This window comes from Helianthus annuus, chromosome 1, assembly GCF_002127325.2.
Source record: "Helianthus annuus cultivar XRQ/B chromosome 1, HanXRQr2.0-SUNRISE, whole genome shotgun sequence".
Lineage (NCBI taxonomy): Eukaryota > Viridiplantae > Streptophyta > Magnoliopsida > Asterales > Asteraceae > Helianthus > Helianthus annuus.
This window is the reverse complement of record NC_035433.2, coordinates 6266463-6291675: the sequence shown is the minus strand read 5'-3', so window position 1 is coordinate 6291675 and position 25213 is coordinate 6266463. Positions and strand designations below refer to the sequence as shown.

Sequence of the window (25213 nt, the reverse complement as noted above, 5' to 3'; positions counted from 1 at the left end):
ACCTTCTAATGTGAAAATGATTATATTTCAACTAAAAGTAAGACTGGTTGTAAAATCTGAACTGTTAAATAAACGGGTCGTGTTTGTGTTTAAAATAATCAAGTTTTATGGTGTTATATCTAACCTAATTAATAAACGGATTATGTTCGGGTTAACATGTTTAACTTGTTAAATTAAAACGGTCGATCTGCCAACCCGTTTGTGTTTTGTTCAATTCATTTAATACAACTCATCAATCTAATTAACACGTTTACAACTTGATCACTACTCATCAACTTCTTTGATATGTCATGTTTAGGTTGCGCGATTTTAAGTATGTCTGGGTTAGTGTTGATGTTTTGACATAAAAAATATGTGTCGTGTTTGGGTTGAACAACTCAACTTGCCAACCTGACAATCATACCTGTCTCAAATGTGAGAGTTGGCTCCACACACAAATATTAGGGGACTGGGGGTGGTGAGGATTTTTATACGTGATGGAAAGTTCAACGCGTGGAAGTTGGGTGAAATTCCACGCCACCATCATATTCAACGCGTGATGGAAGGTAGTGCGTGATATATTTCACGCGTTATGGGCTATTATGTGATAATTGGATGTGAGGGGGTGTGAGGGTTTATTGTTGGGTGTTGTGAGTGATGACAATTGCCACTAAAAAAAGTTGTGAGTGATGGAAGGTAGTGCGTGATATATTTCACGCGTTATGGGCTATTATGTGATAATTGGATGTGATGAGGTGTGAGGGTTTATTGTTGGGTGTTGTGAGTGGTGATAATTGCCACTAAAAAGGTTGTGAGTGATGGAATAATGGTTGATGACATGACGGAACTTGATTGGATGTTGTAAGTGATGGAATTTTTGCAAGTGATAACCACTCCCTCCCCACTTATTCTAATGTATATATACAAAAAGTGAAGTGTTTGAGATATGACAGCAATGTAGAAAAAAATAAATCTTTTTAAGAATGATTAAAATCTTATATGTCAACTAATATGAGGCGGTTTATAAGTTGGACCACCCATTACTCGTTAACGGCCCAGTAATGTAGCGTTTTTAATCGGCGTTACCGGCATGGTACGCTGCCCTTCGATGCGTGAATTGGCGTTAAATGGTGGGGGCGTGGGCTGGGTAATAGCGCGTGAGTGGAAGAAAAGTGGGCCCATGTCTATCAACCAATCAAATGCATTCTTTTTTTAGGGGATTTTAATGGATGTGAACACTTATGAAACGAAAACAAGGTGTAATAAAGAAAAATGAGTAAAAATATCTGATATCTGATGTGACAATAAAAAAAATGTAAAATTATATCACAAAGCTTTAATGGGATTGGTACGCTCTAACAATATTTTTAAGATGAGGTCCACCGCTTGCCACATACGGGTTGGGTTTTACAACGGAGACTCAAGTTCAATACTCATTTATGTCACTTTGGTGGATTAGGCAATGATGGATAGAGCTACCCGGGTTTTTGTTCCACCATGTGTTACTCCGGAGAGTGTTCAACTCTTAGACAGAACGTAGTGGGGCGCTATGCCCTAGTATGGCGCCGGAAAACGCCCCCAAACACCAAAACGGAGGGCGTTATGAGTGAAAAAATGGGGTGGGGCGCGAGATATATAGGGGCGGTATGGGGGAAGGTTTCAAACTTTGGACCAATCAAAAATTAGTTAGTGTTTTTATAATTAATTAATAAAAACAAAAATTAATAATTAGGTATTGATGGGTAGGGGTTTTATGACTACGGGTCTAGTGATATAACGCCCCATAAAGCCCCTGTGTGACGTGGTATGACACGTGTCACATAACGTCCCACAAGGGGCTTTATGACTACGGATGGCCTTATAGTGACATAACGTCTGTCAAGTGGCAACAGACGGCATGGTTTCCCGGAAAACGCCAAAATCAAACTTTGAAACCAGTGTGAGCACAGTTAAAACAAGTTATATATCATGAAATTCGTAATGAGTAAACTGAGTAAAGATAACAAGATGCAGGCAAAGGTGGTCTTCCGGCCGTGGTTTCTTCCTCCGGCCTTCAATTCCATCACCACCCTCTCAACTTCTTCAAATCTTTGTTTTCCTTATCAATCCCCATGTGAGTCAGTAGTATTCACCATATTCTTTTGTATATCTTTACAATTTTGTTGCTTAGTTTAATAGGGTTTTGTTTCCAGATGTCTGCAGGTGCAAGAAGCTAGAGGAAGAAGCATTAGCAGGCCTCCCTAAACACTTTCATGATGAAGTAAGTCAAATTTGCTTCCTTTGTTTTTTTTTTAATTGTTTTTCAAAAGGGCATTTCTTGTTTCTTTAAATTTTTCATTTTTTAGCTTTATCTTTGATGGGTGCTGCCCAAGATTCTTTGCATATCTGTTAAATTCTTGAAATTGTCTACTAGATTCTTCATATCTGATAATTTCTTAAAATTCTTCAACTTTTGAGCTTGATTTTTTTTTTTTTTTTGTGTGTGTGTGTGTTGTTGTATACAACACGGTGGGTTTAATATTAGCGTTTATTAGGGCCGGCATAACAGGTCCGTGTCTGAAATTATCAGCCCTAGGGTTTATGTGGCAGTTTCACTCCATCTACTCATAAATGGGTCGTGAAATAGGGGTGTAAACGAGCCGGGGCCGAGCCCGAGCTTGGCTCGTTATGTTTTTATGAAGCTCGAGCTCGGCTCGGTTCGAGCCTACTTCTTTGAGCTCGAGCTCGGCTTCTGAGTAAAACCCAAAGCTCGAGTTTGGCTCGATTCGGCTCGAACTATTTTGAGAACGAGCTAAAAGTTCAGCTAGAGCTCGCTTAAACGAGCCAAAGCTCGACTCGAGCTCGGCTCATCATCGTTGTCATCATTATTATTATATTATATATAAAAAACTAAAATTTTGTATGGGCTCGTTTATGCTCGCGAGCCTAAACGAGCTTTGTATTTCAGGCTCGAGCTTGGGCTCGGGCTCGTTAAGGCTCGGCTCGTTCGAGCTTACAACCGAGCCGATCACGAGTAGCTCTCAAGCCTCTGGGCTTGTTTACACCCCTAATCTTTAATTGGGTAAAAAATTATCTTTTAAATTGACTCCAGTCAAATGGGTTAAATATGTCAAAAGTTGGTCAACTTGTATTTCTAATGCAAACTCGGCCATTTCAACCCGTATAAAAATCATCTGTTTTGACCCCCTTATCCAACCAGCCAACCCATTCACTTGACCCGTTATCCAACCTATTCAAATTTCCAAATGGTCTTTTTTGGCAAGTTTGGTTATTGCTTTTTTCTTTTTCGCTAATTTTTTGTTTTTAGGAATGGCAAGCCCGTCAGCGAGAAAAGACTAAAGAAATAGAGCGGTTACGCCAAGAAGAAGATGAAGAAGAGGAAAGAATAGTTAATGAGTATCGGGAAACCGGCATGTTGTTAAAAGGTTACCCTCAAGAAGAGGTTTTTAAAGCAAAGAAATTGGTATCCAGTTTTATAAAATCTGCTGAAGAAATCGAAGAGGTAATCTTTGCCATGAATTCAACTAAAGAGTTAATTACTGTTTTCGTCCCTGTGGTTTGTCAAAAATCACTATTTCAGTCCATTAGTTTAAAAATTGCGAATTTCAGTCCCTGTGGTTTCACTTTCGTAACCATTTCAGTCCCTGTACCTAACAGAATAATGGATTGAAATGGTTACAAAAGTGAAACCACAGGGACTGAAATCGCAATTTTTAAACTAATGGATTGAAATAGTGATTTTTGACAAACCACAGGGACGAAAACAGTAATTAACTCTTCAACTAAATTTACCTCTTTTCTTAATATTGGTAAATGTGTAATCTCAAGAAAAACATACAACTTGGATGGCTCTGTAAAATCTATTTAGTATTGAAATAATAACTATCTTTAATATCACTTTTTTGAAAAAAATCTGGGTCAAAACGCCTTATGTTGACCCGACCTGACCCGCCAATAACTTTTTTTCCCATTATTTAATTCGATAAATAAAGAATACTGTAATATGATTACAAAAAGTCAAACTATAATTAAACGAATGATAAAAAAGAAAATTTAATTAAGAAATTTGGGTTGTAAAAAAGTTGTAAGATGGTAGTTCGACCCATTTAGTTATGAAGAGGTTTGTTTGGGTTATTCATTATCCCAAACGGGTCAATAAAAAATTTAGCTAAACTAAAGATTTGCCCAAAACATACTTTTGATGCATAAAACTTCCTATATTGCTATATTCACATTTTTAGACTGTCATTTTAGTAATATAGTTCTTGTGACCAATCGATCATATATGACGCCTTAACCACTTATAAAAAGATTCAAAAGTGGTTGTGGATCAACCTGACCCATTATTATTTTGCCACATCTCATCATACTCAGTAAATCCCACCAATAGCAAAGCTAAGGTAGGGTATGAGGAGGGTAAGATGTAGACAGCCTTACCTCTACCCCGTAGGAATAGAGAGCCTGCTTCCAGTGAGACCCCCAGCTCGATGGTAGTTTTGCATCAAACCTTGGACATAAGGCACATAACACTCGACAATTAAGACAAAGGCCAATTAGTGCATGTACTCCCTTGTCTTTCGGCTATCAACGCCACCACATGATGCATGATTAACCATCCCCCTCTTTTAACATTATTTTCACGAAATTAGTAAAATAACGTTAAAATTAGTGCACTTTCACTTTTGCCCCTCGAGCGCCCACACATATATACATTATATGCGCATACCGCAAGCGGGGCGTATTATTTTGTCACATCTACCGGATCCATATCATGTACAGTCGGTCTGCATCACCCTATACGTTTCCATAATCTTGATATGTATTTTTTGTGTAATTTAAAGCTATCTTGTTTTCTTGTGTACAGAAAATCGAGGAAGCTGCAGAGAGAGGTGAACTGAACGAGCTCGTTCTTTTGGTCATCTGGACGCGTCTTGATCTTGCTCGCCGTGATGTATGCTTTATCTTCCGTATTATTTTCAAACTTATCTTTTTCTTTCTTTGAGTTATTGTTGATTTTAAAACGTGGGATCTGTTTGTCCTTATTAATGATACGAATTAAATGAAAATAAACTGTCTTATGATTACAGAAAAAATAATGGTTAAAAAACACTTTGGGTGCCTTTTGACCCGTTCAACCAATTTGACCTGTTTTCTTTAACTATATTTATTTTACCCATTTGACTCGTTGGTAACAAAACATGACCTTTCGCGTTCATAAGTAAACGGGTCGAAATTGCCATTGTTTGACTTTAAGAGAGCTCTAATTGTGTACGGAACTTGTAATCTCAGGAAGAAAAAGATGCCATAAGAAGTCTAGATTTGTTATACAGGCGGATCGAGGTATGCTCTATTCATCCTGGTTTTTTTTTTTTTAAATTAAAATTTGGTGTTTTTTCAGACAGAAATCTTGAAAAGGCAAGCTAGTCCAGCCATGAGACTACTTAATGAACTTTTAATAATGCATGATGGATTCGATGAAGAAGGGTGGCTCAAAGCATGTAAAAAACGCATGATTGAAACATTCCCACGCGAAGATCCGTTTAGTCTCTTGGTCCCTGCAGGGTTTGATCTTGATAAGGTACCCCCAAAATTTCACATATTGATTTGCTTAGGTGGCAAGATGAACGGGTCAGTGACGGGTCAAAAAAGGCTTGGTTCAAAACAGATTATAATTGGAGTGAAGTACACGGATGGTCCCTGTAGTATACCAAAATTTTAGATTTGGTCTTTAGCTTTCCAAAAGTACATGGATGGTCCATGCGGTTTGCACTTTGTAACGCATTTAGTCCCCAGCCAACAAATTTGAAGATTTTATCATATGTCCAAGTTAGGGACTAAACGCGTTACAAAGTGCAAACCACATGGACCATCCATGTACTTTTGGAAAAAGCCGGGGACTAAATGCGTTATAAAGTGCAATTTTATTATTTCAAGCCCAATTTGTATGCGAGTTTAAGATCGGATTTCGGGTAATGGGCATCCCAACGAGGTAATTTTTAACCATATAAGGCCATAAAATGGGTATCAATACCCGTGAATTTGATAGATAATGAAGGGTACATGATGGATAGGGTACTTGGATTACCATACCCGGCCCATTGTCATTTCTGGTTATAAATAGGGTTGTAAACGAACCGAACGAACAGGAACAAGACCTTGTTCGTTTTAACAAAACATTTTAGGGGTTGGTAAACACACTTTAGTAAACACTTATATACATTGGATCCATTAGATTAAGTTGTGGGCCCGGGTCACAAACTTTTATCATTTTGACCCTTTGATTACAAAATATAACCCGAATTGACCCATTCTCGTTTATTTGTATTAGCACCATGGACCTCTAGCTAGACCCGCAATGGAAGCTGACGATCTTCTTCTAAGAATTGATTTCATTCGAGAGGTCGATACGTTGCTAAAAGAAGTTAGGCCTCCAGAAACCGTAGAATGGAGTACCGAAGCCCTTGATCCTCAATCAGTAGCAAATAGGTTAAAAGAACAAGAGAAGAAGAAAGTGATAGGCCAAGTTGAAGCTCTTTTGGATCTTGCCATAAAACTAAGTTGGTAGCTTCATAGCAATTACTTATAGATTATTAAATTGTTGTTTAATTTTTGTGGATTTTAATTTAATTAATATATAGATGTTAGAAAACTAATGGGTTATGTAGTTGTCTTATTTATATAAAATTATATGAAACTAAACATGACTATAACATGAAGGACCCATGTTCTGAAGGTGGAAGGACCCATTACTCCATAGTCGGAGACCCATTCACCAACACAGATTGTCGGGCCGAACGAAGTATTGCCATAATCCATCGACGCCACCTAGTTGGAAAATTCATTTGCTCCATGATGGAGTTAATGAATCCCAAATTCAGTGAGTCATACGGCTTTTGTATATCCACCTTGAAAATCATACTCGTCCTTTTCCCGTATTTCATCCAAGCCAATAATTCGTTGAGAATTAGTGGCCCATCAGTGATGCTTCTTCCGGCAATAAACGTTTGATATGTATCAAAGTTGGAAAGAGGAAGATACAGAATGTATCGAAGAAATAGAAGGAGAATAGAGAAACTGTTTTTGGAAATTCAATTCTGCATTAGAAAAAGAAACCTACTGGCTAATATATAGCCTTACAAAATAACTAATAAGCCACTCAGCCACTAACTTAAAACATGGAAATAACTGGAAACATGGATTGTACGTGGAGTATGAGGGCATCCCCCCACTCCTTTATTTGACACATGCATTTGATAAACAAAATACTCCTAATTACGTGGCTGGCTTGCACACATCAACGTTGATTGTTCCTCGGATATTAGCTTCCCAATGACACTTTTAAGCCGGTTCACGAGTACTTTGGAGATGACTTTATTGACACATCCAATGAGGCTAATGGGACGAAGTCGGATGGCACTAATGGTTCCAAGGGGGCAACGCCCCTAGGAGCAGGGTCCAAGGGGCAGAGCCCCTGGCTAGTTCATTCGAAATGAAAATTAAGGCATAATAAAAACTTTTTATTCAAAACTAAAAGATAACTGCCAAAAGGCAGTTTGATAGATCATAGATACTAGAAAAGAAAGGGCTGATTTATCGAATTGATAAATGATAAGATATTCGGCCCAATTCGAGAGGGGCTAGTCTCCAATACGAAAAGACTCTTATTCAAAACAAACAAGACATGAAAAATAAGAGCAGGAAATGGAATACTTATATGTAAAATAAAAGAGTTACTATCCCTAAAATAAGCTTTCTGACTTTGACTTTGACTTTGACTGCCCTAACATTCAGCCTCCTACTAATTTTGCCCTTAACTTTCGCTCTTGATTGACTCGGTTAAGTAACTGAACCGAGACATTTGAGTTGTCCAGCTGATACAGTTACTCATCTCTAACCCTAAAATTCGTATCAGTTTTTGGTTAGAGTAGAACTGGTTCATTCACGAATTCTAAAACACACATACTGTTGTTCAATTTCTCGAATCAAAGTTGTATCCGACTGAATTATTTGGGAGAACCACCGGAATAATTTGATCTAAGAGTGATTACACAGCTCTCTGGTTATCCGTGTTTATAAAATTCCCCAAGAAGAGTTTAATACTCGTTCTTGATTAACGCAAAAGGATTAGCTTGAACATAATTAATAGAAATCTAAGTGAATTCTTCTCAAAATAAACAGTTTCTAGGTTTGATGCCTATCAAACATAAAAAGACAAACAACAGTTTAAAGTAATATAAATGCATGAAAAATACAATCCTGAAATAAATGACAATTGTAGCCATGATCATTTCCTATGTTAACACTTGTTAAATCTGCAGCTTTGATATTGTTACCGAAAAATGTAAGCCAAGAGAAGCTCATTCCAAATATCAGGAACTCCAGGAAGACACCAGTGTGAACAATCTGAAGCAAGTTGCGGGTTCTTTTTTTGCTCGTCGGTTAAGGGACGCCAAAGTTTCCTGTAAAGAGCAGGGTGTGCATCTTTTCTGCATTGTGTTAGTTGCGTTATGTTTATAATCTGCACATTCACTCCTTTCGCTTTCAACTTGTTCAACGACGATTCCAGTATACTCAGCATTTTCGGATCGGTTTGGCTTTCCCGAAATCTGTCATCCATTACTGGTTCCGTCTCTCCATAGCAGTTCATCGTACTCATTCCTCCCCATTCCGTAGCCCTGCAAAACCAACAAGCACTTTACTACCATTATCCTAAAATTATTGTCATCATCATACTCAGTAAATCCCACCAATAGCAAGGCTAAGGTAGGGTCTGAGGAGGGTAGATGTAGACAGCCTTACCTCTACCCATAGGGATAGAGAGACTGCTTCCAGTGAGACCCCCGGCTCAATTGTAGTTTTGTATCAAGCCTTGGACCTAAGCCACATAACACTCTAAAACAATTGGGACAAAGACCGACTGGTGCATGTACCCCCGTGTCTTTCAGCTATCAACGCCACCACATATACATTATATGTGCACACCGCAAGCGGGGCATTATCCTAAAGTTATTGTCGGTCTTCCTATTTCAAATGGTCATAGTGTAATTGGGCGCCCATGGAAGTATAAGCCTAGTAGCATCTTTGGGGTGGGATAAGGCTTAGTGACCATTAGGTCCTAGGTTCGATACCCACAAGGGGGTATTTCCAGATTTATTGGGTTTTCTCCTGAATTGCCTAGTGGAGATGGATATGATTGGGTGGTTCCGCTGGTGGCATGATGATACTCTAGTGGTCCATCAGTGATCCAAATTTGTCGTTAAAAAAACAATGTAATTCGGATGTTTGTGACAATTGTTTTTTGGACCGAACATTACTGAAAAACAATTATCACCGACGGACAAAATCCGTTAATTTTTTTTTTTTTAAACGGTTTGCAAAAAGTCCAGATTTCGACGGTTTTGGTGGGAACTCATTGCCAACGGAATATCCGTCAGTAACTCGTCGCTAACTAAGGATATGATTTCTAATAAGATTATCGACCCCCATTATTTCATTACCCATGAACATGGGACTTCCAGCACTGGAAAATCGCATGTTCCTCATCCTCACCCAGATGCATGCAAAAACTTTTACATAATGCATATGTTGTATCGCATTTCAACGATAAACTAATTACTTGTTTAATGTTTGTAGTTTGTCGGAGAAGTTTTGGAAATGTATTATTAAAAACCGTCGTTAATGTTCTTGTCGAAACAGTCATATTTCTGACGGAGTATCATCGATTTTCTAACTGTGGGTGATGAGTATTTTTTGCTATAAAGTTGCAAGAAAAAAAAGGTATTGTTGTTTCTTACATGACATGAACTGCTGTAGCACTCATGAAAAACAACTTGGTTTTCGAAGGATCTATATGGGTATGTGCCCAATTAGACCAAGTTTTGAGACCCAGCTTATAGGCACGGACCCTGTTAACTTCTTCATACACATTATTAGGGTCATCCAACAAAGATCCACCACTCTTTCTAGCAAAAAAGAAAAAAAAAAAAAACTAATTAGTTAACGTGTTGATTTGCAAAAAAAATATTAGAGTTGAATGTCATTTTAGTCCCTGTGGTTTGAGCCATTTTGTCAGAGTAGTCCAAAGGTTTTATTTTTCGCTTGTAGGTCCATAAAGGTTTCAATGTGGGCATTTTAGTCCACTGGGTTAACTTCATCCATTATATCTGTTAATGAGAAGGGCGATTCGGTCATTGTATATGGCCGAATTGCCTTTTTATTTAAGAGAATTACATTTAAAATGATCGAATTGCCCTTCTGGTTAACAGAAATAATGGATGAAATTAACCTAGTGGACTAAAATGACAATGGTGAAACCTTTTTGGACCCACAGGAGAAAAATGAACTCTTTGGACTAAACTGGCAAAATGAGCCAAACCACAGGGCCTAAAATGGCATTTAACTCAAAATATTAAAACAGACATGTAACACTTTTATTTTGTTATATTTTGAACTTACAAGAAGTTCACTACGTGTGATCGCCACCAACGATAGGAATTAAAGATAAGTATATCCGAATTAACCCAATGTCTCGCATGTTTTTCAATGGATTTGATTCGAACAATTCTAAAAGTGGTGAGATGGTCCGTTGGGCTATCGCCATTAGATTCGACTAGCATCGGAGCCCAGTAGAAATCAATTGAGATATTGTAGTCCTGTGTTGTATTAACCTTAATTAGTACGTTACATGCATGTTTAAACATAGTAATTTATGATACAAGCTCAATTTAGAGGTTAAACATAGCCCGGTTTAGTGGCGGATCTAGAAAATCCTTATATGGACAACGTTTCATATAAAAGGGGTAACGAAATCGAAAAAATGACAATTTTTTCCAAAAATTTACACTACCGCCAGAGTGTCAAGTGGTAGCGGAGGCTACCCCTAGTAACATGCTAGGTCTGCACCTAGCCCGGGTATTGTTTTAATAAATATAGTTATTTGTGATACAAACTACTTATAAAATCTCAACTGTTTCAAAAAAATAAAATAAAATAAATTAATAATAATAATAATAATAATAATAATAATAATTATTATTATAATAATAATAGTGTTATAGTATCATGTAATCTTTTAAAATTAATAAATATTATATTTGTATGAAAAAATAGAAAAAAATGGGGTTGAAAGATGAAATATGAGTATATGATAGTTTTCAAGATGATTTGGAGGATGGTGATGTTATATGTAATGATAAAAAATGAAAGATGCTTATAACTTGTGTCGTAAAAATCACGATTAATCGGTGAGTAGTCGCTAGTCGGCCATCTACTGATTAATTTTTCGTTAATCAGTCTATTAATCGCTAGTCGGCCGGCCAAAAATCAGGAAAATCAGAAAAATCGGAAAAAATCACATATTCCGGTCAAAACCTGCCTGATTCCGGTCAAAACTTGTCTACTTTAAAAAAATACGTATAAAAATATTTGTATATATGTATAAAACTTAAAATTATACATAAAAAGTCCGATCCAATTAATCACTAGTCTCCACCTCATTGGCTGACTAGCGCCTAACGAGTTCTACAACCATGCGTATAACAGATATCTTACAGTGAACCGGAAAGTGTGTAAGGAACCAATAAGTTCTCCACCAGTCCTCTTGACCCCTGGGATAGATGTATAGAGCATGCAAATCATCGAATTCCGTTGATTTCTAACTAGTGAATCCCCCACAAATAGTAGCCTTTTACCCCTTAATCTCTCTACTATTGCTTTCCCATCAAACCTACACCAGGACAATCATGAGAAAATCAATTACATATAGAAAATTAGTAATAACAACCAACTTTTTAACTAATTTAGTTTATCCTTTTTTATAATAACTAGTTAAATCCCAAACCCTCACAAAACTCATTTTCACATTCTAACTCACACACCAATTACACCTGCTTCTAAACTTACACTACGAGACTATAACTCCATCTCATTCACTTATAGATGTACACTTTTACTGCCAATGGCGGAGCTTGAACAAAAAATTTACGGATGCGGAAAGTCTCGGGACCTAAAAATAAATTTTTCTATCGCTATGTTTTGGGTTATATGTTCGGATCAGCCATTCAATACGGGTCAGGTCAAACAATAATAACTCCAAATAAAAGTAAATAATCTTCATTTTACACATTAAAAAACCAAATTTGAATCATCAAGTTTCATTTATGTAAAAACTAGTTTAACACTTTATTTAAACTCACTTCAAATTTAAAAACAATTATAAAAAATAACTAATAGCCTCATTCTTCACGTTTTTTTAACTCAATACGAAAATATGTATAATTTTTTTGGACAATAAACTTGGTGGGGGGATTTTTTAGGCAAAATAATTGGCGAGACGAACCTATATAATTTTAAAAATTTCAGACGAAAAATCGTAAAATTTACACTACTAACAGAAACATTCACAGGGACAGGTGCACCCCCTTGCCCCTTAAAAGCTCCGCTCATGTTTACTACACACTTTGTTACCGCTAGATTATAAGGCATTTGATCACAAAACTATTTATTTATTTATTTGTTGTATTAAAGCATTAAGCACATATTTGTTGTATCTACTGCTTCGAGCCGGGGTTTCACTGGAAACAATCTCTCTATTCCTACAGGATAGAGATAAAGACTGTCTATATATTTATAGAAAGTATTAAGAGAGAGAGAGAGACCTAGGGAAGTCACAGTCATGGGGTTGCCACCTCCATTGCAGATACTTGAAATCCTTTCTGCCATAAGTTTGGCAAGCGTAACTTTCGTCGAGATAAGGGCACTCGTGTTCTTCGTACAAAGGGTAATGACTCTTGTTATCATGAACCCATCTGCCGGAGAACAAATCGCAGGTGCTTGCTATTGTTGGAGTAACATTAAAGTTGTTACTAACTGCAACTCCTTGACTAGTGTTGTTTCTATAAAAGCTAATAGTTGCTAATCCTCCAAGGAAGAAGATGAAAAAACTACAATGGATCATGGTGTACATGTTGATGTCACATAACTTTCTCATTGTTCTCTCAAAGCCACACACAGGAAAACACATTGACTATATACATAATTAAGTTGATTAACTACATTTATTGCTAACAAACTTTTGTACATTAAACAAATAATAATTAAGCAGCCCAATGCATGAGTTTAAAGCACAAGTGGGTTGTTATGTTGAGTGCATGAAACGTTAAGCATTGGGAGCAAGGTTGCTTTGAATCTGGTGTGAAGTTGTAATTTTAATTTGTAATTCCCATCCTTCAAGATTTATCAGTACTACTGCTACTAAACCTTTTGTAATTTTCACTTAATCTTTTATGATTATATTCTTTTCTTTTTAGCTTTTTATGATTATATTGTTTTTTTTCAACTAATGTTAATCCTAGTTACATAGAAGCACGGCCCAAAGTACAGGAATGATCTCTGTGGTATACCAAGATTTCGGATGTGGTTTGCACTTTGTAACACATTTAGTCTCCAACCAACAAATCTAAAGGTTTTGCATGTCTAAGTTAGGAACTAAATGCGTTACAAAGTTCAAACCACAGGGACCATATGTGTACTTTTGGAAAGCTAGGGATTAAACTCAAATTTTGGTAAACCACACAGATCATAAGTGTACTTTACTCTAATATTTGTCTAGGTCAAAATGTGTTTCAGTCAGGTTAGAAATTAGAATAGGGTTGGAGAAAGAACCTGAAACATTTGGGACGGGTGTCCTTGTATGGGACTTGGTATGAAGTTAGTTTTAAAAATTCTATGGGTTTGGGACGGGTGTAGTATTAGGTGATAACCGCCCAATTACCCAAACCTATTAACCGCATCAGAACTGAGTATATTAATATATTTTTTTTATAATCTTATAGTATGCTAAAGCTGTTAAAACCTTGAACTTATTAAAATTATAAATTCTTAGAATTGTAGTTGAGCATCTAATATTTCAAGCCCTTTTTGTACGTGAGTTTAAGATTGGATTCGGGGTAATGTGCATCCCAACGAGGTAATTTTTAGCCATAAAAGGTCGAAAAATGGGTTTCAATACCCGTGAACCTGATAGATAAAACAGGTACATGATGAATACGGCACTTGGATTACAATACCCGGGCCATTGCCATTTCTGGCTACAATTAGGGCAGTAAACGAACACGAACAATACCTTGGATCCATTAGATTAAGTTGTGGGCCCGGGACACAGAAACTATCGTCTGGATCGACCTCACCCGTGTTAACTTTGTCATTTTGACCCTTTGATTACAATAATACATAACCAGAATTGACCCGTTCTCGTTTATTTGTATCAGCACCATGGACTTCTAGCTAGACCCGCAATGGAAGCTGACGATCTTCTTCAAAGAATCGATTTCATTCGAGAGGTCGATACGTTGCTAAAACAAGTTAGTCCTCCGGAAACCGTTGGATCGGATATTGAAGCACTTGATCCTCAAACAGTTGCAAGTAGGTTAAAAGAACAAGAGAAGAAGAAAGCGATTAGTCATGTTGAAGCTCTTTTTGGATCTTGCCATAAAACTAAGTTGGTAGCTTCATACCAATAACTTATAGATTATTATATTGTTGTTTAATTTTTGTGGGTTTTAATTAATATATAGATGTTAGAAACTAATGGGTTATGTAGTTTCTCTTATTTATATTTATTCTATATTAGTTCACAAAGTCTTCTCCTCTCATAAAAACACTACTCATTTTTCTTTTTTTAATCCTTTTATTTTTATCTTATATATTTTTAACCCTTTTCATCTTTTACATATTTGTCACAAACATTTTCGACTTTTAACCTCAACACTTTAATTTTTCACTATCAACTTTGGTCCTTGTACTTTACATCTTTTAAAAATTTGTTTTTTTATGTTCGTCCTAAATTTTGCGAGTTAACATGCTGCAACGCGTGCATGTGGTTCAACGTTTTTACGTCTATTTTTTACGGTTTAACGTGTTGGTGCATTTATGTCTATCGCCCCCGTCAATACGAGTCGTAGCAGAAACAGATTAATTATAGGCTTTATATTGTAATATGTAGGAAAACGCAAGGTGACATTTATGTAATTAATGAGAAATCTCATTAAGCCCCTTGGCCTATAAATAGAACTCTTAGGGTTAGAGTTTGGGACTTTTGCCATTTTGGAGGTTGGAGAGCTTGGTGCTTAGAGAGAGAAACTAGAGAGAGAAAGTGCTCAAGGTGATTTGTGGTGCTTTGTACGTTTTCAGATTATCAATAGAATCACGTTTATAGTACGGTCTTGTGTTCGGTCACGTTCGTGTACGGATTCCGCACGTTACACGAGTTGGTTCGCAATCGTTACGGAGTTAAAACCGGTCCTACATAACGACTCCCTCGAAACTCACAGGTCCTAGGCCGACTTAGCTGCTCTTTTCTATGCTTTACCTTTTTAGTCTAATTTTATATATGTTCTATTCTATATAGTATATTGTATATGTTTAGTCCAACATGTATTACAAGGATCTCACATAAGTCATGCAAGGAGGTAGGAGAATAACCTTCCATTTAAAACCTCTTTTGTATATCCACCAATGCACAAGTTGTCATAAAGACAACAAGGATTGTCATGAATGAACTAGAAAGGAAAATGAAAAGAAAACAATGTACATAATACTCAAAGGAACAAATCATCAGGTGGTGGATTGAAGGTAGGATAGCCCAAGCTTCCAAATAATCACACACTTCCATCACAAGTCTTGTTACAAGAACAAGCTTGGAGGATACAACACTTGTGGGTCAAAACCCTTATAAACAGCAAGTTTGGAGTGACAAAACACCTCCGATTTTGTATGTAACAACCTTGTTTTTAAGCTTACTAATCATAGACTTGATTAGGAGCATAAGGACATAGGCTTGTTTGAATAAAACATAAGTTTAAGAAAGTTTTATAAAGATATTATTCAAAACAGAAAGTTTCTTACACTTTTAACCTCAAATGTGATGATGTTCCATCTTGGTTTTCCATGGAAAACCTATAGAAACACTCCTAGAAGTGTTCCAAGTGTTAAGAAACAAGAAGAAATGAAGAAAATGGAGGATAGGTGAGCTTGAACTCACTTTTGTAATCTGCCTTAGAGTGTTTTGAGTGAGGATTAGTGTGTTTACAAAGTGGAAAAAGTGTGGGAATGAAGTGGGTTATATAGGAGAGGTTTAGGATTAATTTAGGTGGTAATTAATGAGAAAAACACATCAAACTAGCACAAATCCGACCAATGCTCGAGCTGGTAACGAGAATTTGAGGATTTTGGGGGCTCGCGGGCCGCGACCACAACCCATCACCGTCGCGCGACGCGACGGGTAGATGTTCCGGATTTGAGTTTTGTTTTCTAACATTTTAGGTGCTTGTAGTTTGTATTGCTAGGTTTTAAAGTATTTTAGGTATAAAATGCATAACATAAGGGTGTATTTTGTAACTTTAGCATATGCACAAGTATAAACAAGTATGATTAAGTGTATGAATCGAGATAAGTATCGTATTAGTCCAAATCTTGCGTAGAAAGCGTATAATTCATGTATGTCACATATTTGCAAGTTTACCACACAACTTCAAGGATCACGAATAAAGTATCAATTGTATTATGAATTCAAACGTACGAACATGTATGAATATACGATTACAAGGAATACAAGATTTCCAAAAATAGAAATACGAAACCAACTTTCTAATTAAGGAAAGTATGAAAAAAGCAGGGCGTTACATCGAAGTGAATTCTTCTCAAAATAAACAGTTTCCGGTATGATGGCCTAACAAACATAAATAGACAAACAACGGTTTAAAGTAATATAAATGCAGACAATTGTAGCCATGATCATTTCCTATGTTGACACTTGTAAAATTTGCAGCTTTGATATTGTTAACGGAAAATGTAAGCCAAGAGAAGTTCATTCCAAATATCAGGAACTCCAGGAAGACACCAGTGTGAACAATCTGAAGCAAGTTGCGGGTTCTTTTTTTGCTCGTCGGTTAAGGGACGCCAATGTTTCCTGTAAAGAGCAGGGTGTCCATCTTTTCTGCATTGTGTTAGTTGCGTTATGTTTATAATCTGCACATTCACTCCTTTGGCGTTCAAATTGTGCAACGACGATTCCAGTATCCTCAGCATTTTCGGATCGGTTTGACTTTCCCAAAATCTGTCATCCATTACTGGTTCCGTCTCTCCATAGCAGTTCATCGTACTCATTCCTCCCCATTTGTTAGCCCTGCAAAACCACAAAGCACTTTACTACCATTATCCTAAAATTATTATTGGTCTTCCTATTTCACATGGTCACAATGTAATTGGGCGACCATCGCATTATAGCCTAGTGGCATCTTGGGGGTGGGATAAAGCTTAGGGACCATTACATCCTGGGTTTGAGACCCACAAGGGGGTTTTATCAGATTTATTGGGTTTTCTCCTGAATTGCCTAGTGGAGATATCGGGTGGTTCCTCTGGTGGCATGATGATACTCTAGTAGTCCATCAGTTATCCAAATTTGTCGTTAAGTAATTGGGATGTTTGTAACAAATGTTTTTTGGGCCAAACATTACTAAAAAACAATTATCACCGACGGACAAAATCCGTTAATTTTTTTTAAAACGGTTTGCCAAAAGTCCATATTTCGACGGTTTTGGTGGGAACTCATTGCCAACGGAATATCCGTCAGTAATTTGTCGGTAACTAAGGATATGATTTCTGATAAGATTATCTACCCCCATTATTTCATTACCGATGAGCATGGGACTTCCAGCACCGGAAAATCTCATGTTCCTCATCCTCACCCAGATGCATGCAATAACTTTTATATAATGCATATGTTATATTGCATTTCAACGATAAACTAATTACTTGTTTAATGTTTGTAGTTTGTCGGAGAAGTTTTGGAAATGTATTATTAAAAACCGTCGTTAATGTTCTTGTCGAAACAGTCATATTTCTGATGGAGTATCATCGAATTTTTAACTGTGGGTGATGAGTATTTTTTGCTATAAAGTTACAAGAAAAAAAAGGTATTGTTGTTTCTTACATGACATGAACTGCTGTAGCACTCATGAAAAACAATTTGGTTTTCGAAGGATCTATATGGGTATGTGCCCAATTAGACCACGTTTTGAGACCCAGTAGGCACGAACCATGTTAACTTCTTCATACACGTTATTAAGGTCATCCAACAATGATCCACCGCTCTTTCTAGCAAAAAAGAAAAAAAAACTAATTAGTTAACTTGTTATTAGAGTTAAATGCAATTTTAGTCCCTGTGGTTTGGATCATTTTGCCAGTTTAGTCCAAATATTTTATTTTTCGCTTGTGGATCCATAAAGGTTTCACTGTTGCCATAATTTCTGGCAAAATGGCCCAAACCACAGGGCCTAAAATTGCGTTTAACTCAAAATATTAAAACAAACATGTAACACTTTTCTTTTGTTATATTTTGAACTTACAAGAAGTTCACTACGTGTGATCGCCACCAACGATAGGAATTAAAGATAAGTATATCCGAATTAACCCAATGTCTTGCATGTTTTTCAATGGATTTGATTCGAACAATTCTAAAAGCAGTGAGATGGTTCGTTGGGCTATCGCCATTAGATTCGACTAGCATCGGAGCCCAGTAGAAATCAATTGAGATATTGTAGTCCTGTGTTGTATTAACCTTAATTAGTACGTTACATGCATGTTTAAACATAGTCATTTATGATACAAGCTTAATTTAGAGGTTAAAGATTGCCCGGTTTAGTGGCGGATCTAGAAAATCCTTATATGGGCAACGTTTCATATAAAAGGGGTAACGAAATCGAAAAAATGTCATTTTTTTCCAAAAATATACACTACCGCCAGAGCGACAAAGGGTAGCGGGGGCTACCCCTAGTAACAAGCTAGGTCCGCCCAGGCCCGGTTATGTATAAAACTTAAAATTATACATAAAAAGTCCGATCCGATTAATCCCGATTAATCACTAGTCTCCACCCCGTTGATCGACTAGCGTCTAGCGAGTTCTACAACCATAACAGATGAACTTACAGTGAACCGAAAAGTGCGTAAGGAACCAATAAGTTCTCCACCAATCCTCTTGACCCCTGGGATAGATGTATAGAGCATGCAAATCATTGAATTCCATTGATTTCTAACTAGTGAATCCCCCACAAACATTAGCCTTTTACCCCTTAATCTCTCTACTATTGCTTTCTCATCAAACCTACACCAGGACAGTCATGAGAAAATCAAACACATATAGAAAATTAGTAATAACAACCAACTTTTTAAAATAAAGTTTATCCTTTTTTATAATAACTAGTTTGAAATCCCAAACCCTCACAAAACTCATTTTTACATCCTAACTCACACACCAATTACACCTACTTCTAAACTTACACTATGAGACTATAACTCCATCTCAATCACTTATAGATGTACACTTTTACTGTCACTGGCGTAGCTTGACTAAAAATTTTGCGGGTGCAAAAAGTTATGGGACCCAAAAATAAATTTTTCTATCGCTATGTTTCGGGTTATATGTTCGGGTTGGCCTTTCGATACGGTCGGGTCAAACAATAATAACTCCAAATAAAACTAAATAATCTTCATTTTACACATTAAAAAAAACTAAATTTGAACCCTCAAGTTTCATTTATGTAAAAACTAGTTTAACACTTTATTTAACCTCACTTCAAGTTTAAAAACAATTATAAAAAATAATTAATAGCCCCATTCTTCATGTTTTTTTAGCTCAATACGAAAATATGTATAAATTTTTTGGGCAATAAACTTAGCAGGGACAGTGAATTTTTAAGCAAAATAATTGGCGGGGCGGACCTATATAATTTTAAAAATTTTGGTCAAAAAATCGTAAAATTTACACTACTAACCGAAACATTTGCGGGGACAGGTACACCCCCTTTCCCCTTAAAAGCTCTGCCCCTGTTTGCTACACACTTTGTTACCACTAGATTACAAGGCATTTGATCACAAAACTATTTGTTTGTTGTATCTAAAGCATTAAGCACATATTTGTTGTATCTACTACTTCGAGCCAGGGTCTCACTGGAAGCAGTCTCTCTATTCCTACGGGATGGAAGTAACGTTGTCTATATTTACAGAGTATCAAGAGAGAGAGAGAGAGACCTAGGGAAGTCACAGTCATGGGGTTGCCACCTCCATTGCAGATACTTGAAATCCTTTCTGCCATAAGTTTGGCAAGCGTAACTTTTGTCGAGATAAGGGCACTCGTGTTCTTCGTACAAAGGGTAATGACTCTTGTTATCATGAACCCATCTGCCGGAGAACAAATCGCAGGTGCTTGCAATTGTTGGAGTAACATTAAAGGTGTTACTTGCAACTCCTTGACTAGTGTTGTTTCTATAAAAGCTAATAGTTGCTAATCCTCCAAAGAAGAAGATGAAAACGCTATAATGGATCATGGTGTACATGTTGATGTCACATAACTTTCTCATTCTTCTCTCTCACATAAAGCCAGCCACACACAGGAAAACACATTGACTATAAACATTACTAAGTTGAGTAACTACATTTATTGCTAACAATTTTTTGTACATTAAACAAATAAACATTGACTATAAACATAACTAAGTTGAGTAACAACATTTATTGCTAACAATTTTTTGTACATTAAACAAATAATAATTAAGCAGCCCAATGCATGAGTGTAAAGCACATGTTAAGAGAGGCCCATTTGAGTATTATTAAAACACATAAACTATTCAGTATTTAGCATCAAGTGGGTTGTTATGCTCATGCAGTGCATGAAGCGTTAAGCAATGGGAGCAAGGTGCTTTGAACCTGGTGTGAAGTTGTAATTTTAATTTGTAGTCCCATCCTTCAAGATTTATCAGGACTACTACTACTACTACTAAACCTTTTGTAATTTTCACTTAATCTTTTATGATTATATTCTTTTCTTTTTAACTTTTTATGATTGAAAAATGAATAAACGATCGACAAAAATTCGTGTTACATAGTGTACTTTACTCTAATATTTGTCTAGGTGAAAATGTGTTTCTGTCAGGTTAGAAATTAGAATAGGGATGGGAAAGAACCCGAAACATTTAGGACGGGTGTCTATGTATGGGACTATGTATGAAGTTAGTTTTAAAAATATCATGGGTTTGGGACAGGTGTGTTATTAGGTGATAACCGACCAATTACTCAAACCTATTACCCACATCAGAACTAAATATATAGTCTTAGGATCCTATAAAAAGGGGTGAGGTTCCTGTAAAAAGGACTCTTTTCGTGAAAAGTGTGAGAAGGCATAGAAATTGACATGTAGGCATCATGTTTTGAACTTTGGCATGATGTTTTTTGTTGTTTTGGCAAGAAAAACACCAAACATAACAATTTAAAACACAATGCAATGAATTCTAGGCTTAAAACTTAAAACACCATGTCAAGAACGTTAAGTAGTGTGTTTTAAGTGTTAAATAGTGTCTTTTAAATTTCACGTCCATAATATGTTGCATTGTGTTTTAAATTGTTATGTTTGGTGTTTTTCTTGCCAAAACAACAAAAAACATCATGCCAAAGTTCAAAACATGATGCCTACATGTCAATTTCTATGCCTTCTCACACTTTTCACGAAAAGAGTCCTTTTTACAGGAACCTCACCCTATATTAATAAATTTTTTTATAATCTTAAAATGTATAGTATATTGAAGCTGTTAAAAACTTGAACTTATTAAAATTATAAATTGTTAGAATTGTAGTTGGGCGTCTAATATTTCAAGCCCATTTTGTACGTGAGTTTAAGATCGGATTTCGAGGTAATGGGCATCCCAACGAGGTAATTTTTAGCCATATAAGGTCGTAAAATAGGTTTTCAAACCCGTGAACCTGATAGATAAAATAGGTACATGATGGATGTGGCACTTGGATTACAATACGTGGCCCATTACCATTTCTTGTTACAATTAGGGCAGTAAACGAACACGAACAAGACCTTGTTGGTTTTAACAAAACATTTTAGGGGTTGGTAAACATACTTTAGTGAACACTTATAAACATTGGATTAAGTTGCGGGCCCGGGCCACAGAAACTATCGTCTGTCTTGACCCATGTTAACTTTGTCATTTTGACCTTTTGATTACAATACATAACCTGAATTGACCCGTTCTCATTTATTTGTATTAGCACCATGGACCTCTAGCTAGACCCGCAATGGAAGCTGACGATCTTCTTCTAAGAATCGATTTCATTCGAGAGGTCGATACGTTGCTAAAACAGGTTAGTGCTCCGGAAACCGTTGGATCGGATATTGAAGCCCTTGATCCTCAATCAGTTGCAAATAGGTTAAAAAAACAAGAGAAGAAGAAAGTGATTGGTCATGTTGAAGCTCTGGATCTTGCCATAAAACTAAGTTGGTTGCTTCATACCAGTAACTTATAGATTATTAAATTTTTATTTAAATTTTTATGGGTTTTAATTAATTTATAGATGTTAGAAACTAATGGGTTGTGTAGTTTGTCTTATTTATATTTACTCTATATTAATTTACAAAATTTTCTCCTCTCAGGAAAACACTATTTATTTTTCTTTTTTTTTAATCCTTTTATTTTTATCTTTTACATTTTTAACCCTTTTCATCTTTTACATGTTTGTCACAAACATTTTTTACTTTTAACCTCAACACCCTTTCACTATCAACTTTGGTCCCTGTACTTTGCATCTTTTACAAAGTTGTTGTTTTACAGTTCGTCCTAGATTTTGCGAGTTAACATGTTGCAACGCGTGTATGTAGTTCAACGTTTTTACGTCTATTTTTTACGGTTTAACAACTCCCACGAAACTCACTGGTCCTTAGCCGACTTAGCTGTTCCTTTCTATGCTTTACCTTTATAGTCTAATTTTTGTGAGTTAAGAGGTCGTAACGTTCGCACATGATTCATCAGTTTTACATTTACTTTTTGTTCGATTTAACCATAGTTACCTAAATCGTCAGGGAACCCATGATCCATGTATTGGATCATGGTGTACCCAATCGGAACTCGTTTGCGTGCCGAAACGGCATGGTTCGGCGAACCAAATTGCGATGGTACGGTGTTCCTGTTTGCGGAGGTATGGTGTTCCTGTTTGTGGAGGTACGGTGATCCAAATTGATCCGGTTCAGCGAACCAAATAGACAATCTCGATGTTCCAAAACACGTTCCATTAATTTGTAAAACGTAAACTGGAACAATTTATTAGGGTTCCGGTCAATTTAAACAACGTGTCCAGGAAGAAGGGGAAGAAGAAGAAGACAGCAACTGCGTATCTGGGTGTTTTAGGCTTTTTAGGGATCCCCAATGTGAACTCCTTCTGCTAAGGTCGTGCATGGGGGTTGCTAAGTTACTTTTTGGGTTGCGGACCTGTCAACTGGATTTGATGGAGGATGCGGTATCTCGGTTTGATGATGGCCTTAGGGAGGCTATAGAAGAAATAGTCGTGAGTGGCGGCCGCTTTTTTGGTGACCTCCAATGGCGTCCTCTCATCTCGAGATGTTGGGGCTTATGCCTTTGTGGCATATCCTGCGAAACAGTGGGGTCCTTGGGCTTGACCCGGACTATCAGCAGGCGCTTGAACACTTAAATGTGTCTCTCACAGACTTGGATCTTGACGGTTTCTCTAATAAGGACACTGCCCCCTCTAAGCCACAAAAAACTTTGACGAATGCTCTGTTTAGCAAAATCGCTCAAAGCCTGGGAGAAGTTTTTGATTTGTCATCCCGCCAGAAGGCGGTGTTTGAGTGCCTAATGGGTCCCCATGCTCAGGATTTTTTGACCGTTATCCCGATTGAGGGGTTGGGATAATGCATGTCTGCAGTAGAATACAGAGCCATTCTCAAATACCAGTTGATGATCCCTATGCACCCAGAAGATAAAACAAGCACGATATATCGTAAAGCTTGTATAGATAAATACGGAGAGCACACAGTTCATTGTAAAGAGTTCCCTAGGTTCAAATATCGGCATGACTGAGTGCGGGATGTTTTGTGGGACATCTTAAGAAGAGCTAGGATTTCTGCTAAGAAATAGGCCCCTGTGAAATTCCTCACGGACCCTATGGAAGGGAGATCTACTCTGCGACCAACGGATCTGCTCGTCTTTGGCTGGGCTGAGGGAAAACATGCTTGTGTGGACCTCACGAAGGTTTCCCTTTTGGTTGGTTTAAGGGGAAACGGGTTTGTAAATAGACAACCAGCAAGAAAGACATAATCAAAGAAAGTGGATAAGCACGCTAAAGCTTGCGCAGAGAACCAACATGTCCTTGTCCCCTTTGCCTTTGATACATTTAGCTCCCTAGCGCCAGAAGTTATCCACTTCTTTATGTAACACCACGTAAAAACGTGTCCAATTATGTATAGACACGTGTCCTAAACTCTAAATATGTGAAAGATTGAATTTGAAGGACTAAAGTTGACAAACAGTGAAAATATGTATGCGAAGGGACTAAAAGTGTCAACATGCCAAACTTGAGCCTCTGAATGACCATACGTGAAGAATATATTCTTAATCGAGTGATTAATTGGATATAAGAAGTCGTTTGTGAAAATAATCGGAAGATTATAAAACTATAAGGGTTAAACGTGTCAACATGTTAATTCTGACCTCTGAGTGAACTTTTAACGAATCCGAGGCTTCAAAGTATTCAAATATACTCTCAAGAATAAGTGATAAAAATTTCACATGGTTTTGAGATCGTTAAGCGAGTTTTCAATACTTTGGGTGAAAATTGTCAACTTGATGAAACTTGCATTTATAGTGATATTTAACGAAACCGAGCCTAACGAAGTTTGTTTATACATCATTGAGCTTCAACAATCTAACTACAAGGGCCTTATATGTCAACAATAAGGTTAAATAGGGTTTAAATGGGCCAGGGACTGATTCTGCCATTTCAGAAAATTGTTTAAACTGGTTATCAGGTCTACGCGGGCCGCGTAAGATCCTTCTTGATCTTACGCAGGCCGCCTAAAAGTGCCCAGCGCAGAAAAAAGTGGACAGGTGCGGGTTTCAGCTGTTGCACCGCCTCAAACTCGTTTATAACGATCCCATGGGCTCTTAAACGGTATTATAAATCCACTAGGACACCTGGAGTGATCCTAGGATGTCCCTTAACATCTGGAAGTGATCTAAACACTTGGAAATCACTATATAAGGAGCACTTGTGTAGTGTTCTTATGCACATAAGTTGCAACAACTTCAAAGGGACTCACTTCTGGAGCTTGCATCAGTAGGAGAAGAATACCAAGTGTAGAAAAGATAGCAAGGACCCAAAGTAA

General features: G+C 37.0%; 4 protein-coding genes across 4 annotated transcripts; 1 reads left to right on the top strand and 3 right to left on the bottom strand.

Annotated features, from left to right (window-relative positions):
* The first annotated feature begins 1944 nt into the window (after positions 1-1944).
* LOC110943360 (protein PALE CRESS, chloroplastic) lies at positions 1945-6643 on the top strand. Its single transcript, XM_022185112.2, has 7 exons — positions 1945-2092; positions 2172-2239; positions 3287-3481; positions 4844-4930; positions 5269-5319; positions 5378-5557; positions 6308-6643. Exons 1-7 carry the CDS (start codon positions 1948-1950, stop codon positions 6542-6544), a joined length of 963 nt encoding a protein of 320 aa, XP_022040804.1. The 5' UTR covers positions 1945-1947; the 3' UTR covers positions 6545-6643.
* A 1509-nt stretch (positions 6644-8152) lies between these two features.
* On the bottom strand, positions 8153-12958 carry LOC110943356 (protein trichome birefringence-like 34). The gene is made up of 5 exons (XM_022185108.2): positions 12636-12958; positions 11530-11704; positions 10435-10631; positions 9774-9941; positions 8153-8654 (listed from the first exon to the last, which is right to left on the bottom strand). The coding sequence occupies exons 1-5, from the start codon at positions 12941-12943 to the stop codon at positions 8309-8311; spliced, it is 1194 nt and encodes a 397-aa protein (XP_022040800.2). The 5' UTR covers positions 12944-12958; the 3' UTR covers positions 8153-8308.
* Positions 12959-16815: 3857 nt separating this feature from the next.
* Positions 16816-17874, bottom strand: LOC118484977 (protein trichome birefringence-like 34). Its single transcript, XM_035981149.1, has 2 exons — positions 17672-17874; positions 16816-17161 (listed from the first exon to the last, which is right to left on the bottom strand). Exons 1-2 carry the CDS (start codon positions 17872-17874, stop codon positions 16816-16818), a joined length of 549 nt encoding a protein of 182 aa, XP_035837042.1.
* Positions 17875-17879: 5 nt separating this feature from the next.
* LOC110943364 (protein trichome birefringence-like 34) lies at positions 17880-20360 on the bottom strand. Its single transcript, XM_035981139.1, has 4 exons — positions 20110-20360; positions 18964-19138; positions 18384-18580; positions 17880-18132 (listed from the first exon to the last, which is right to left on the bottom strand). Exons 1-4 carry the CDS (start codon positions 20358-20360, stop codon positions 18021-18023), a joined length of 735 nt encoding a protein of 244 aa, XP_035837032.1. The 3' UTR covers positions 17880-18020.
* Positions 20361-25213: the final 4853 nt, after the last annotated feature.

Coding starts and splice junctions, on each gene's coding strand:
- LOC110943360 (XM_022185112.2), top strand. CDS start 1,948: ATGAAATTCGTAATGAGTAAACTGAGTAAAGATAACAAGATGCAGGCA. Junction 5,320..5,377: donor TGTTATACAGGCGGATCGAG/GTATGCTCTATT, acceptor GTGTTTTTTCAG/ACAGAAATCTTGAAAAGGCA. Junction 5,558..6,307: donor CAGGGTTTGATCTTGATAAG/GTACCCCCAAAA, acceptor TATTTGTATTAG/CACCATGGACCTCTAGCTAG.
- LOC110943356 (XM_022185108.2), bottom strand. CDS start 12,943: ATGTACACCATGATCCATTGTAGTTTTTTCATCTTCTTCCTTGGAGGA. Junction 11,705..12,635: donor CATGACTGTGACTTCCCTAG/GTCTCTCTCTCT, acceptor GTCCTGGTGTAG/GTTTGATGGGAAAGCAATAG. Junction 10,632..11,529: donor TACACACTTTCCGGTTCACT/GTAAGATATCTG, acceptor AATACAACACAG/GACTACAATATCTCAATTGA.
- LOC118484977 (XM_035981149.1), bottom strand. CDS start 17,874: ATGACTGTTTCGACAAGAACATTAACGACGGTTTTTAATAATACATTT. Junction 17,162..17,671: donor TGGAAGTCCCATGCTCATCG/GTAATGAAATAA, acceptor GTGGTTTTGCAG/GGCTAACAAATGGGGAGGAA.
- LOC110943364 (XM_035981139.1), bottom strand. CDS start 20,360: ATGATCCATTATAGCGTTTTCATCTTCTTCTTTGGAGGATTAGCAACT. Junction 19,139..20,109: donor TATGGCAGAAAGGATTTCAA/GTATCTGCAATG, acceptor GTCCTGGTGTAG/GTTTGATGAGAAAGCAATAG. Junction 18,133..18,383: donor TCACACGTAGTGAACTTCTT/GTAAGTTCAAAA, acceptor CTTTTTTGCTAG/AAAGAGCGGTGGATCATTGT.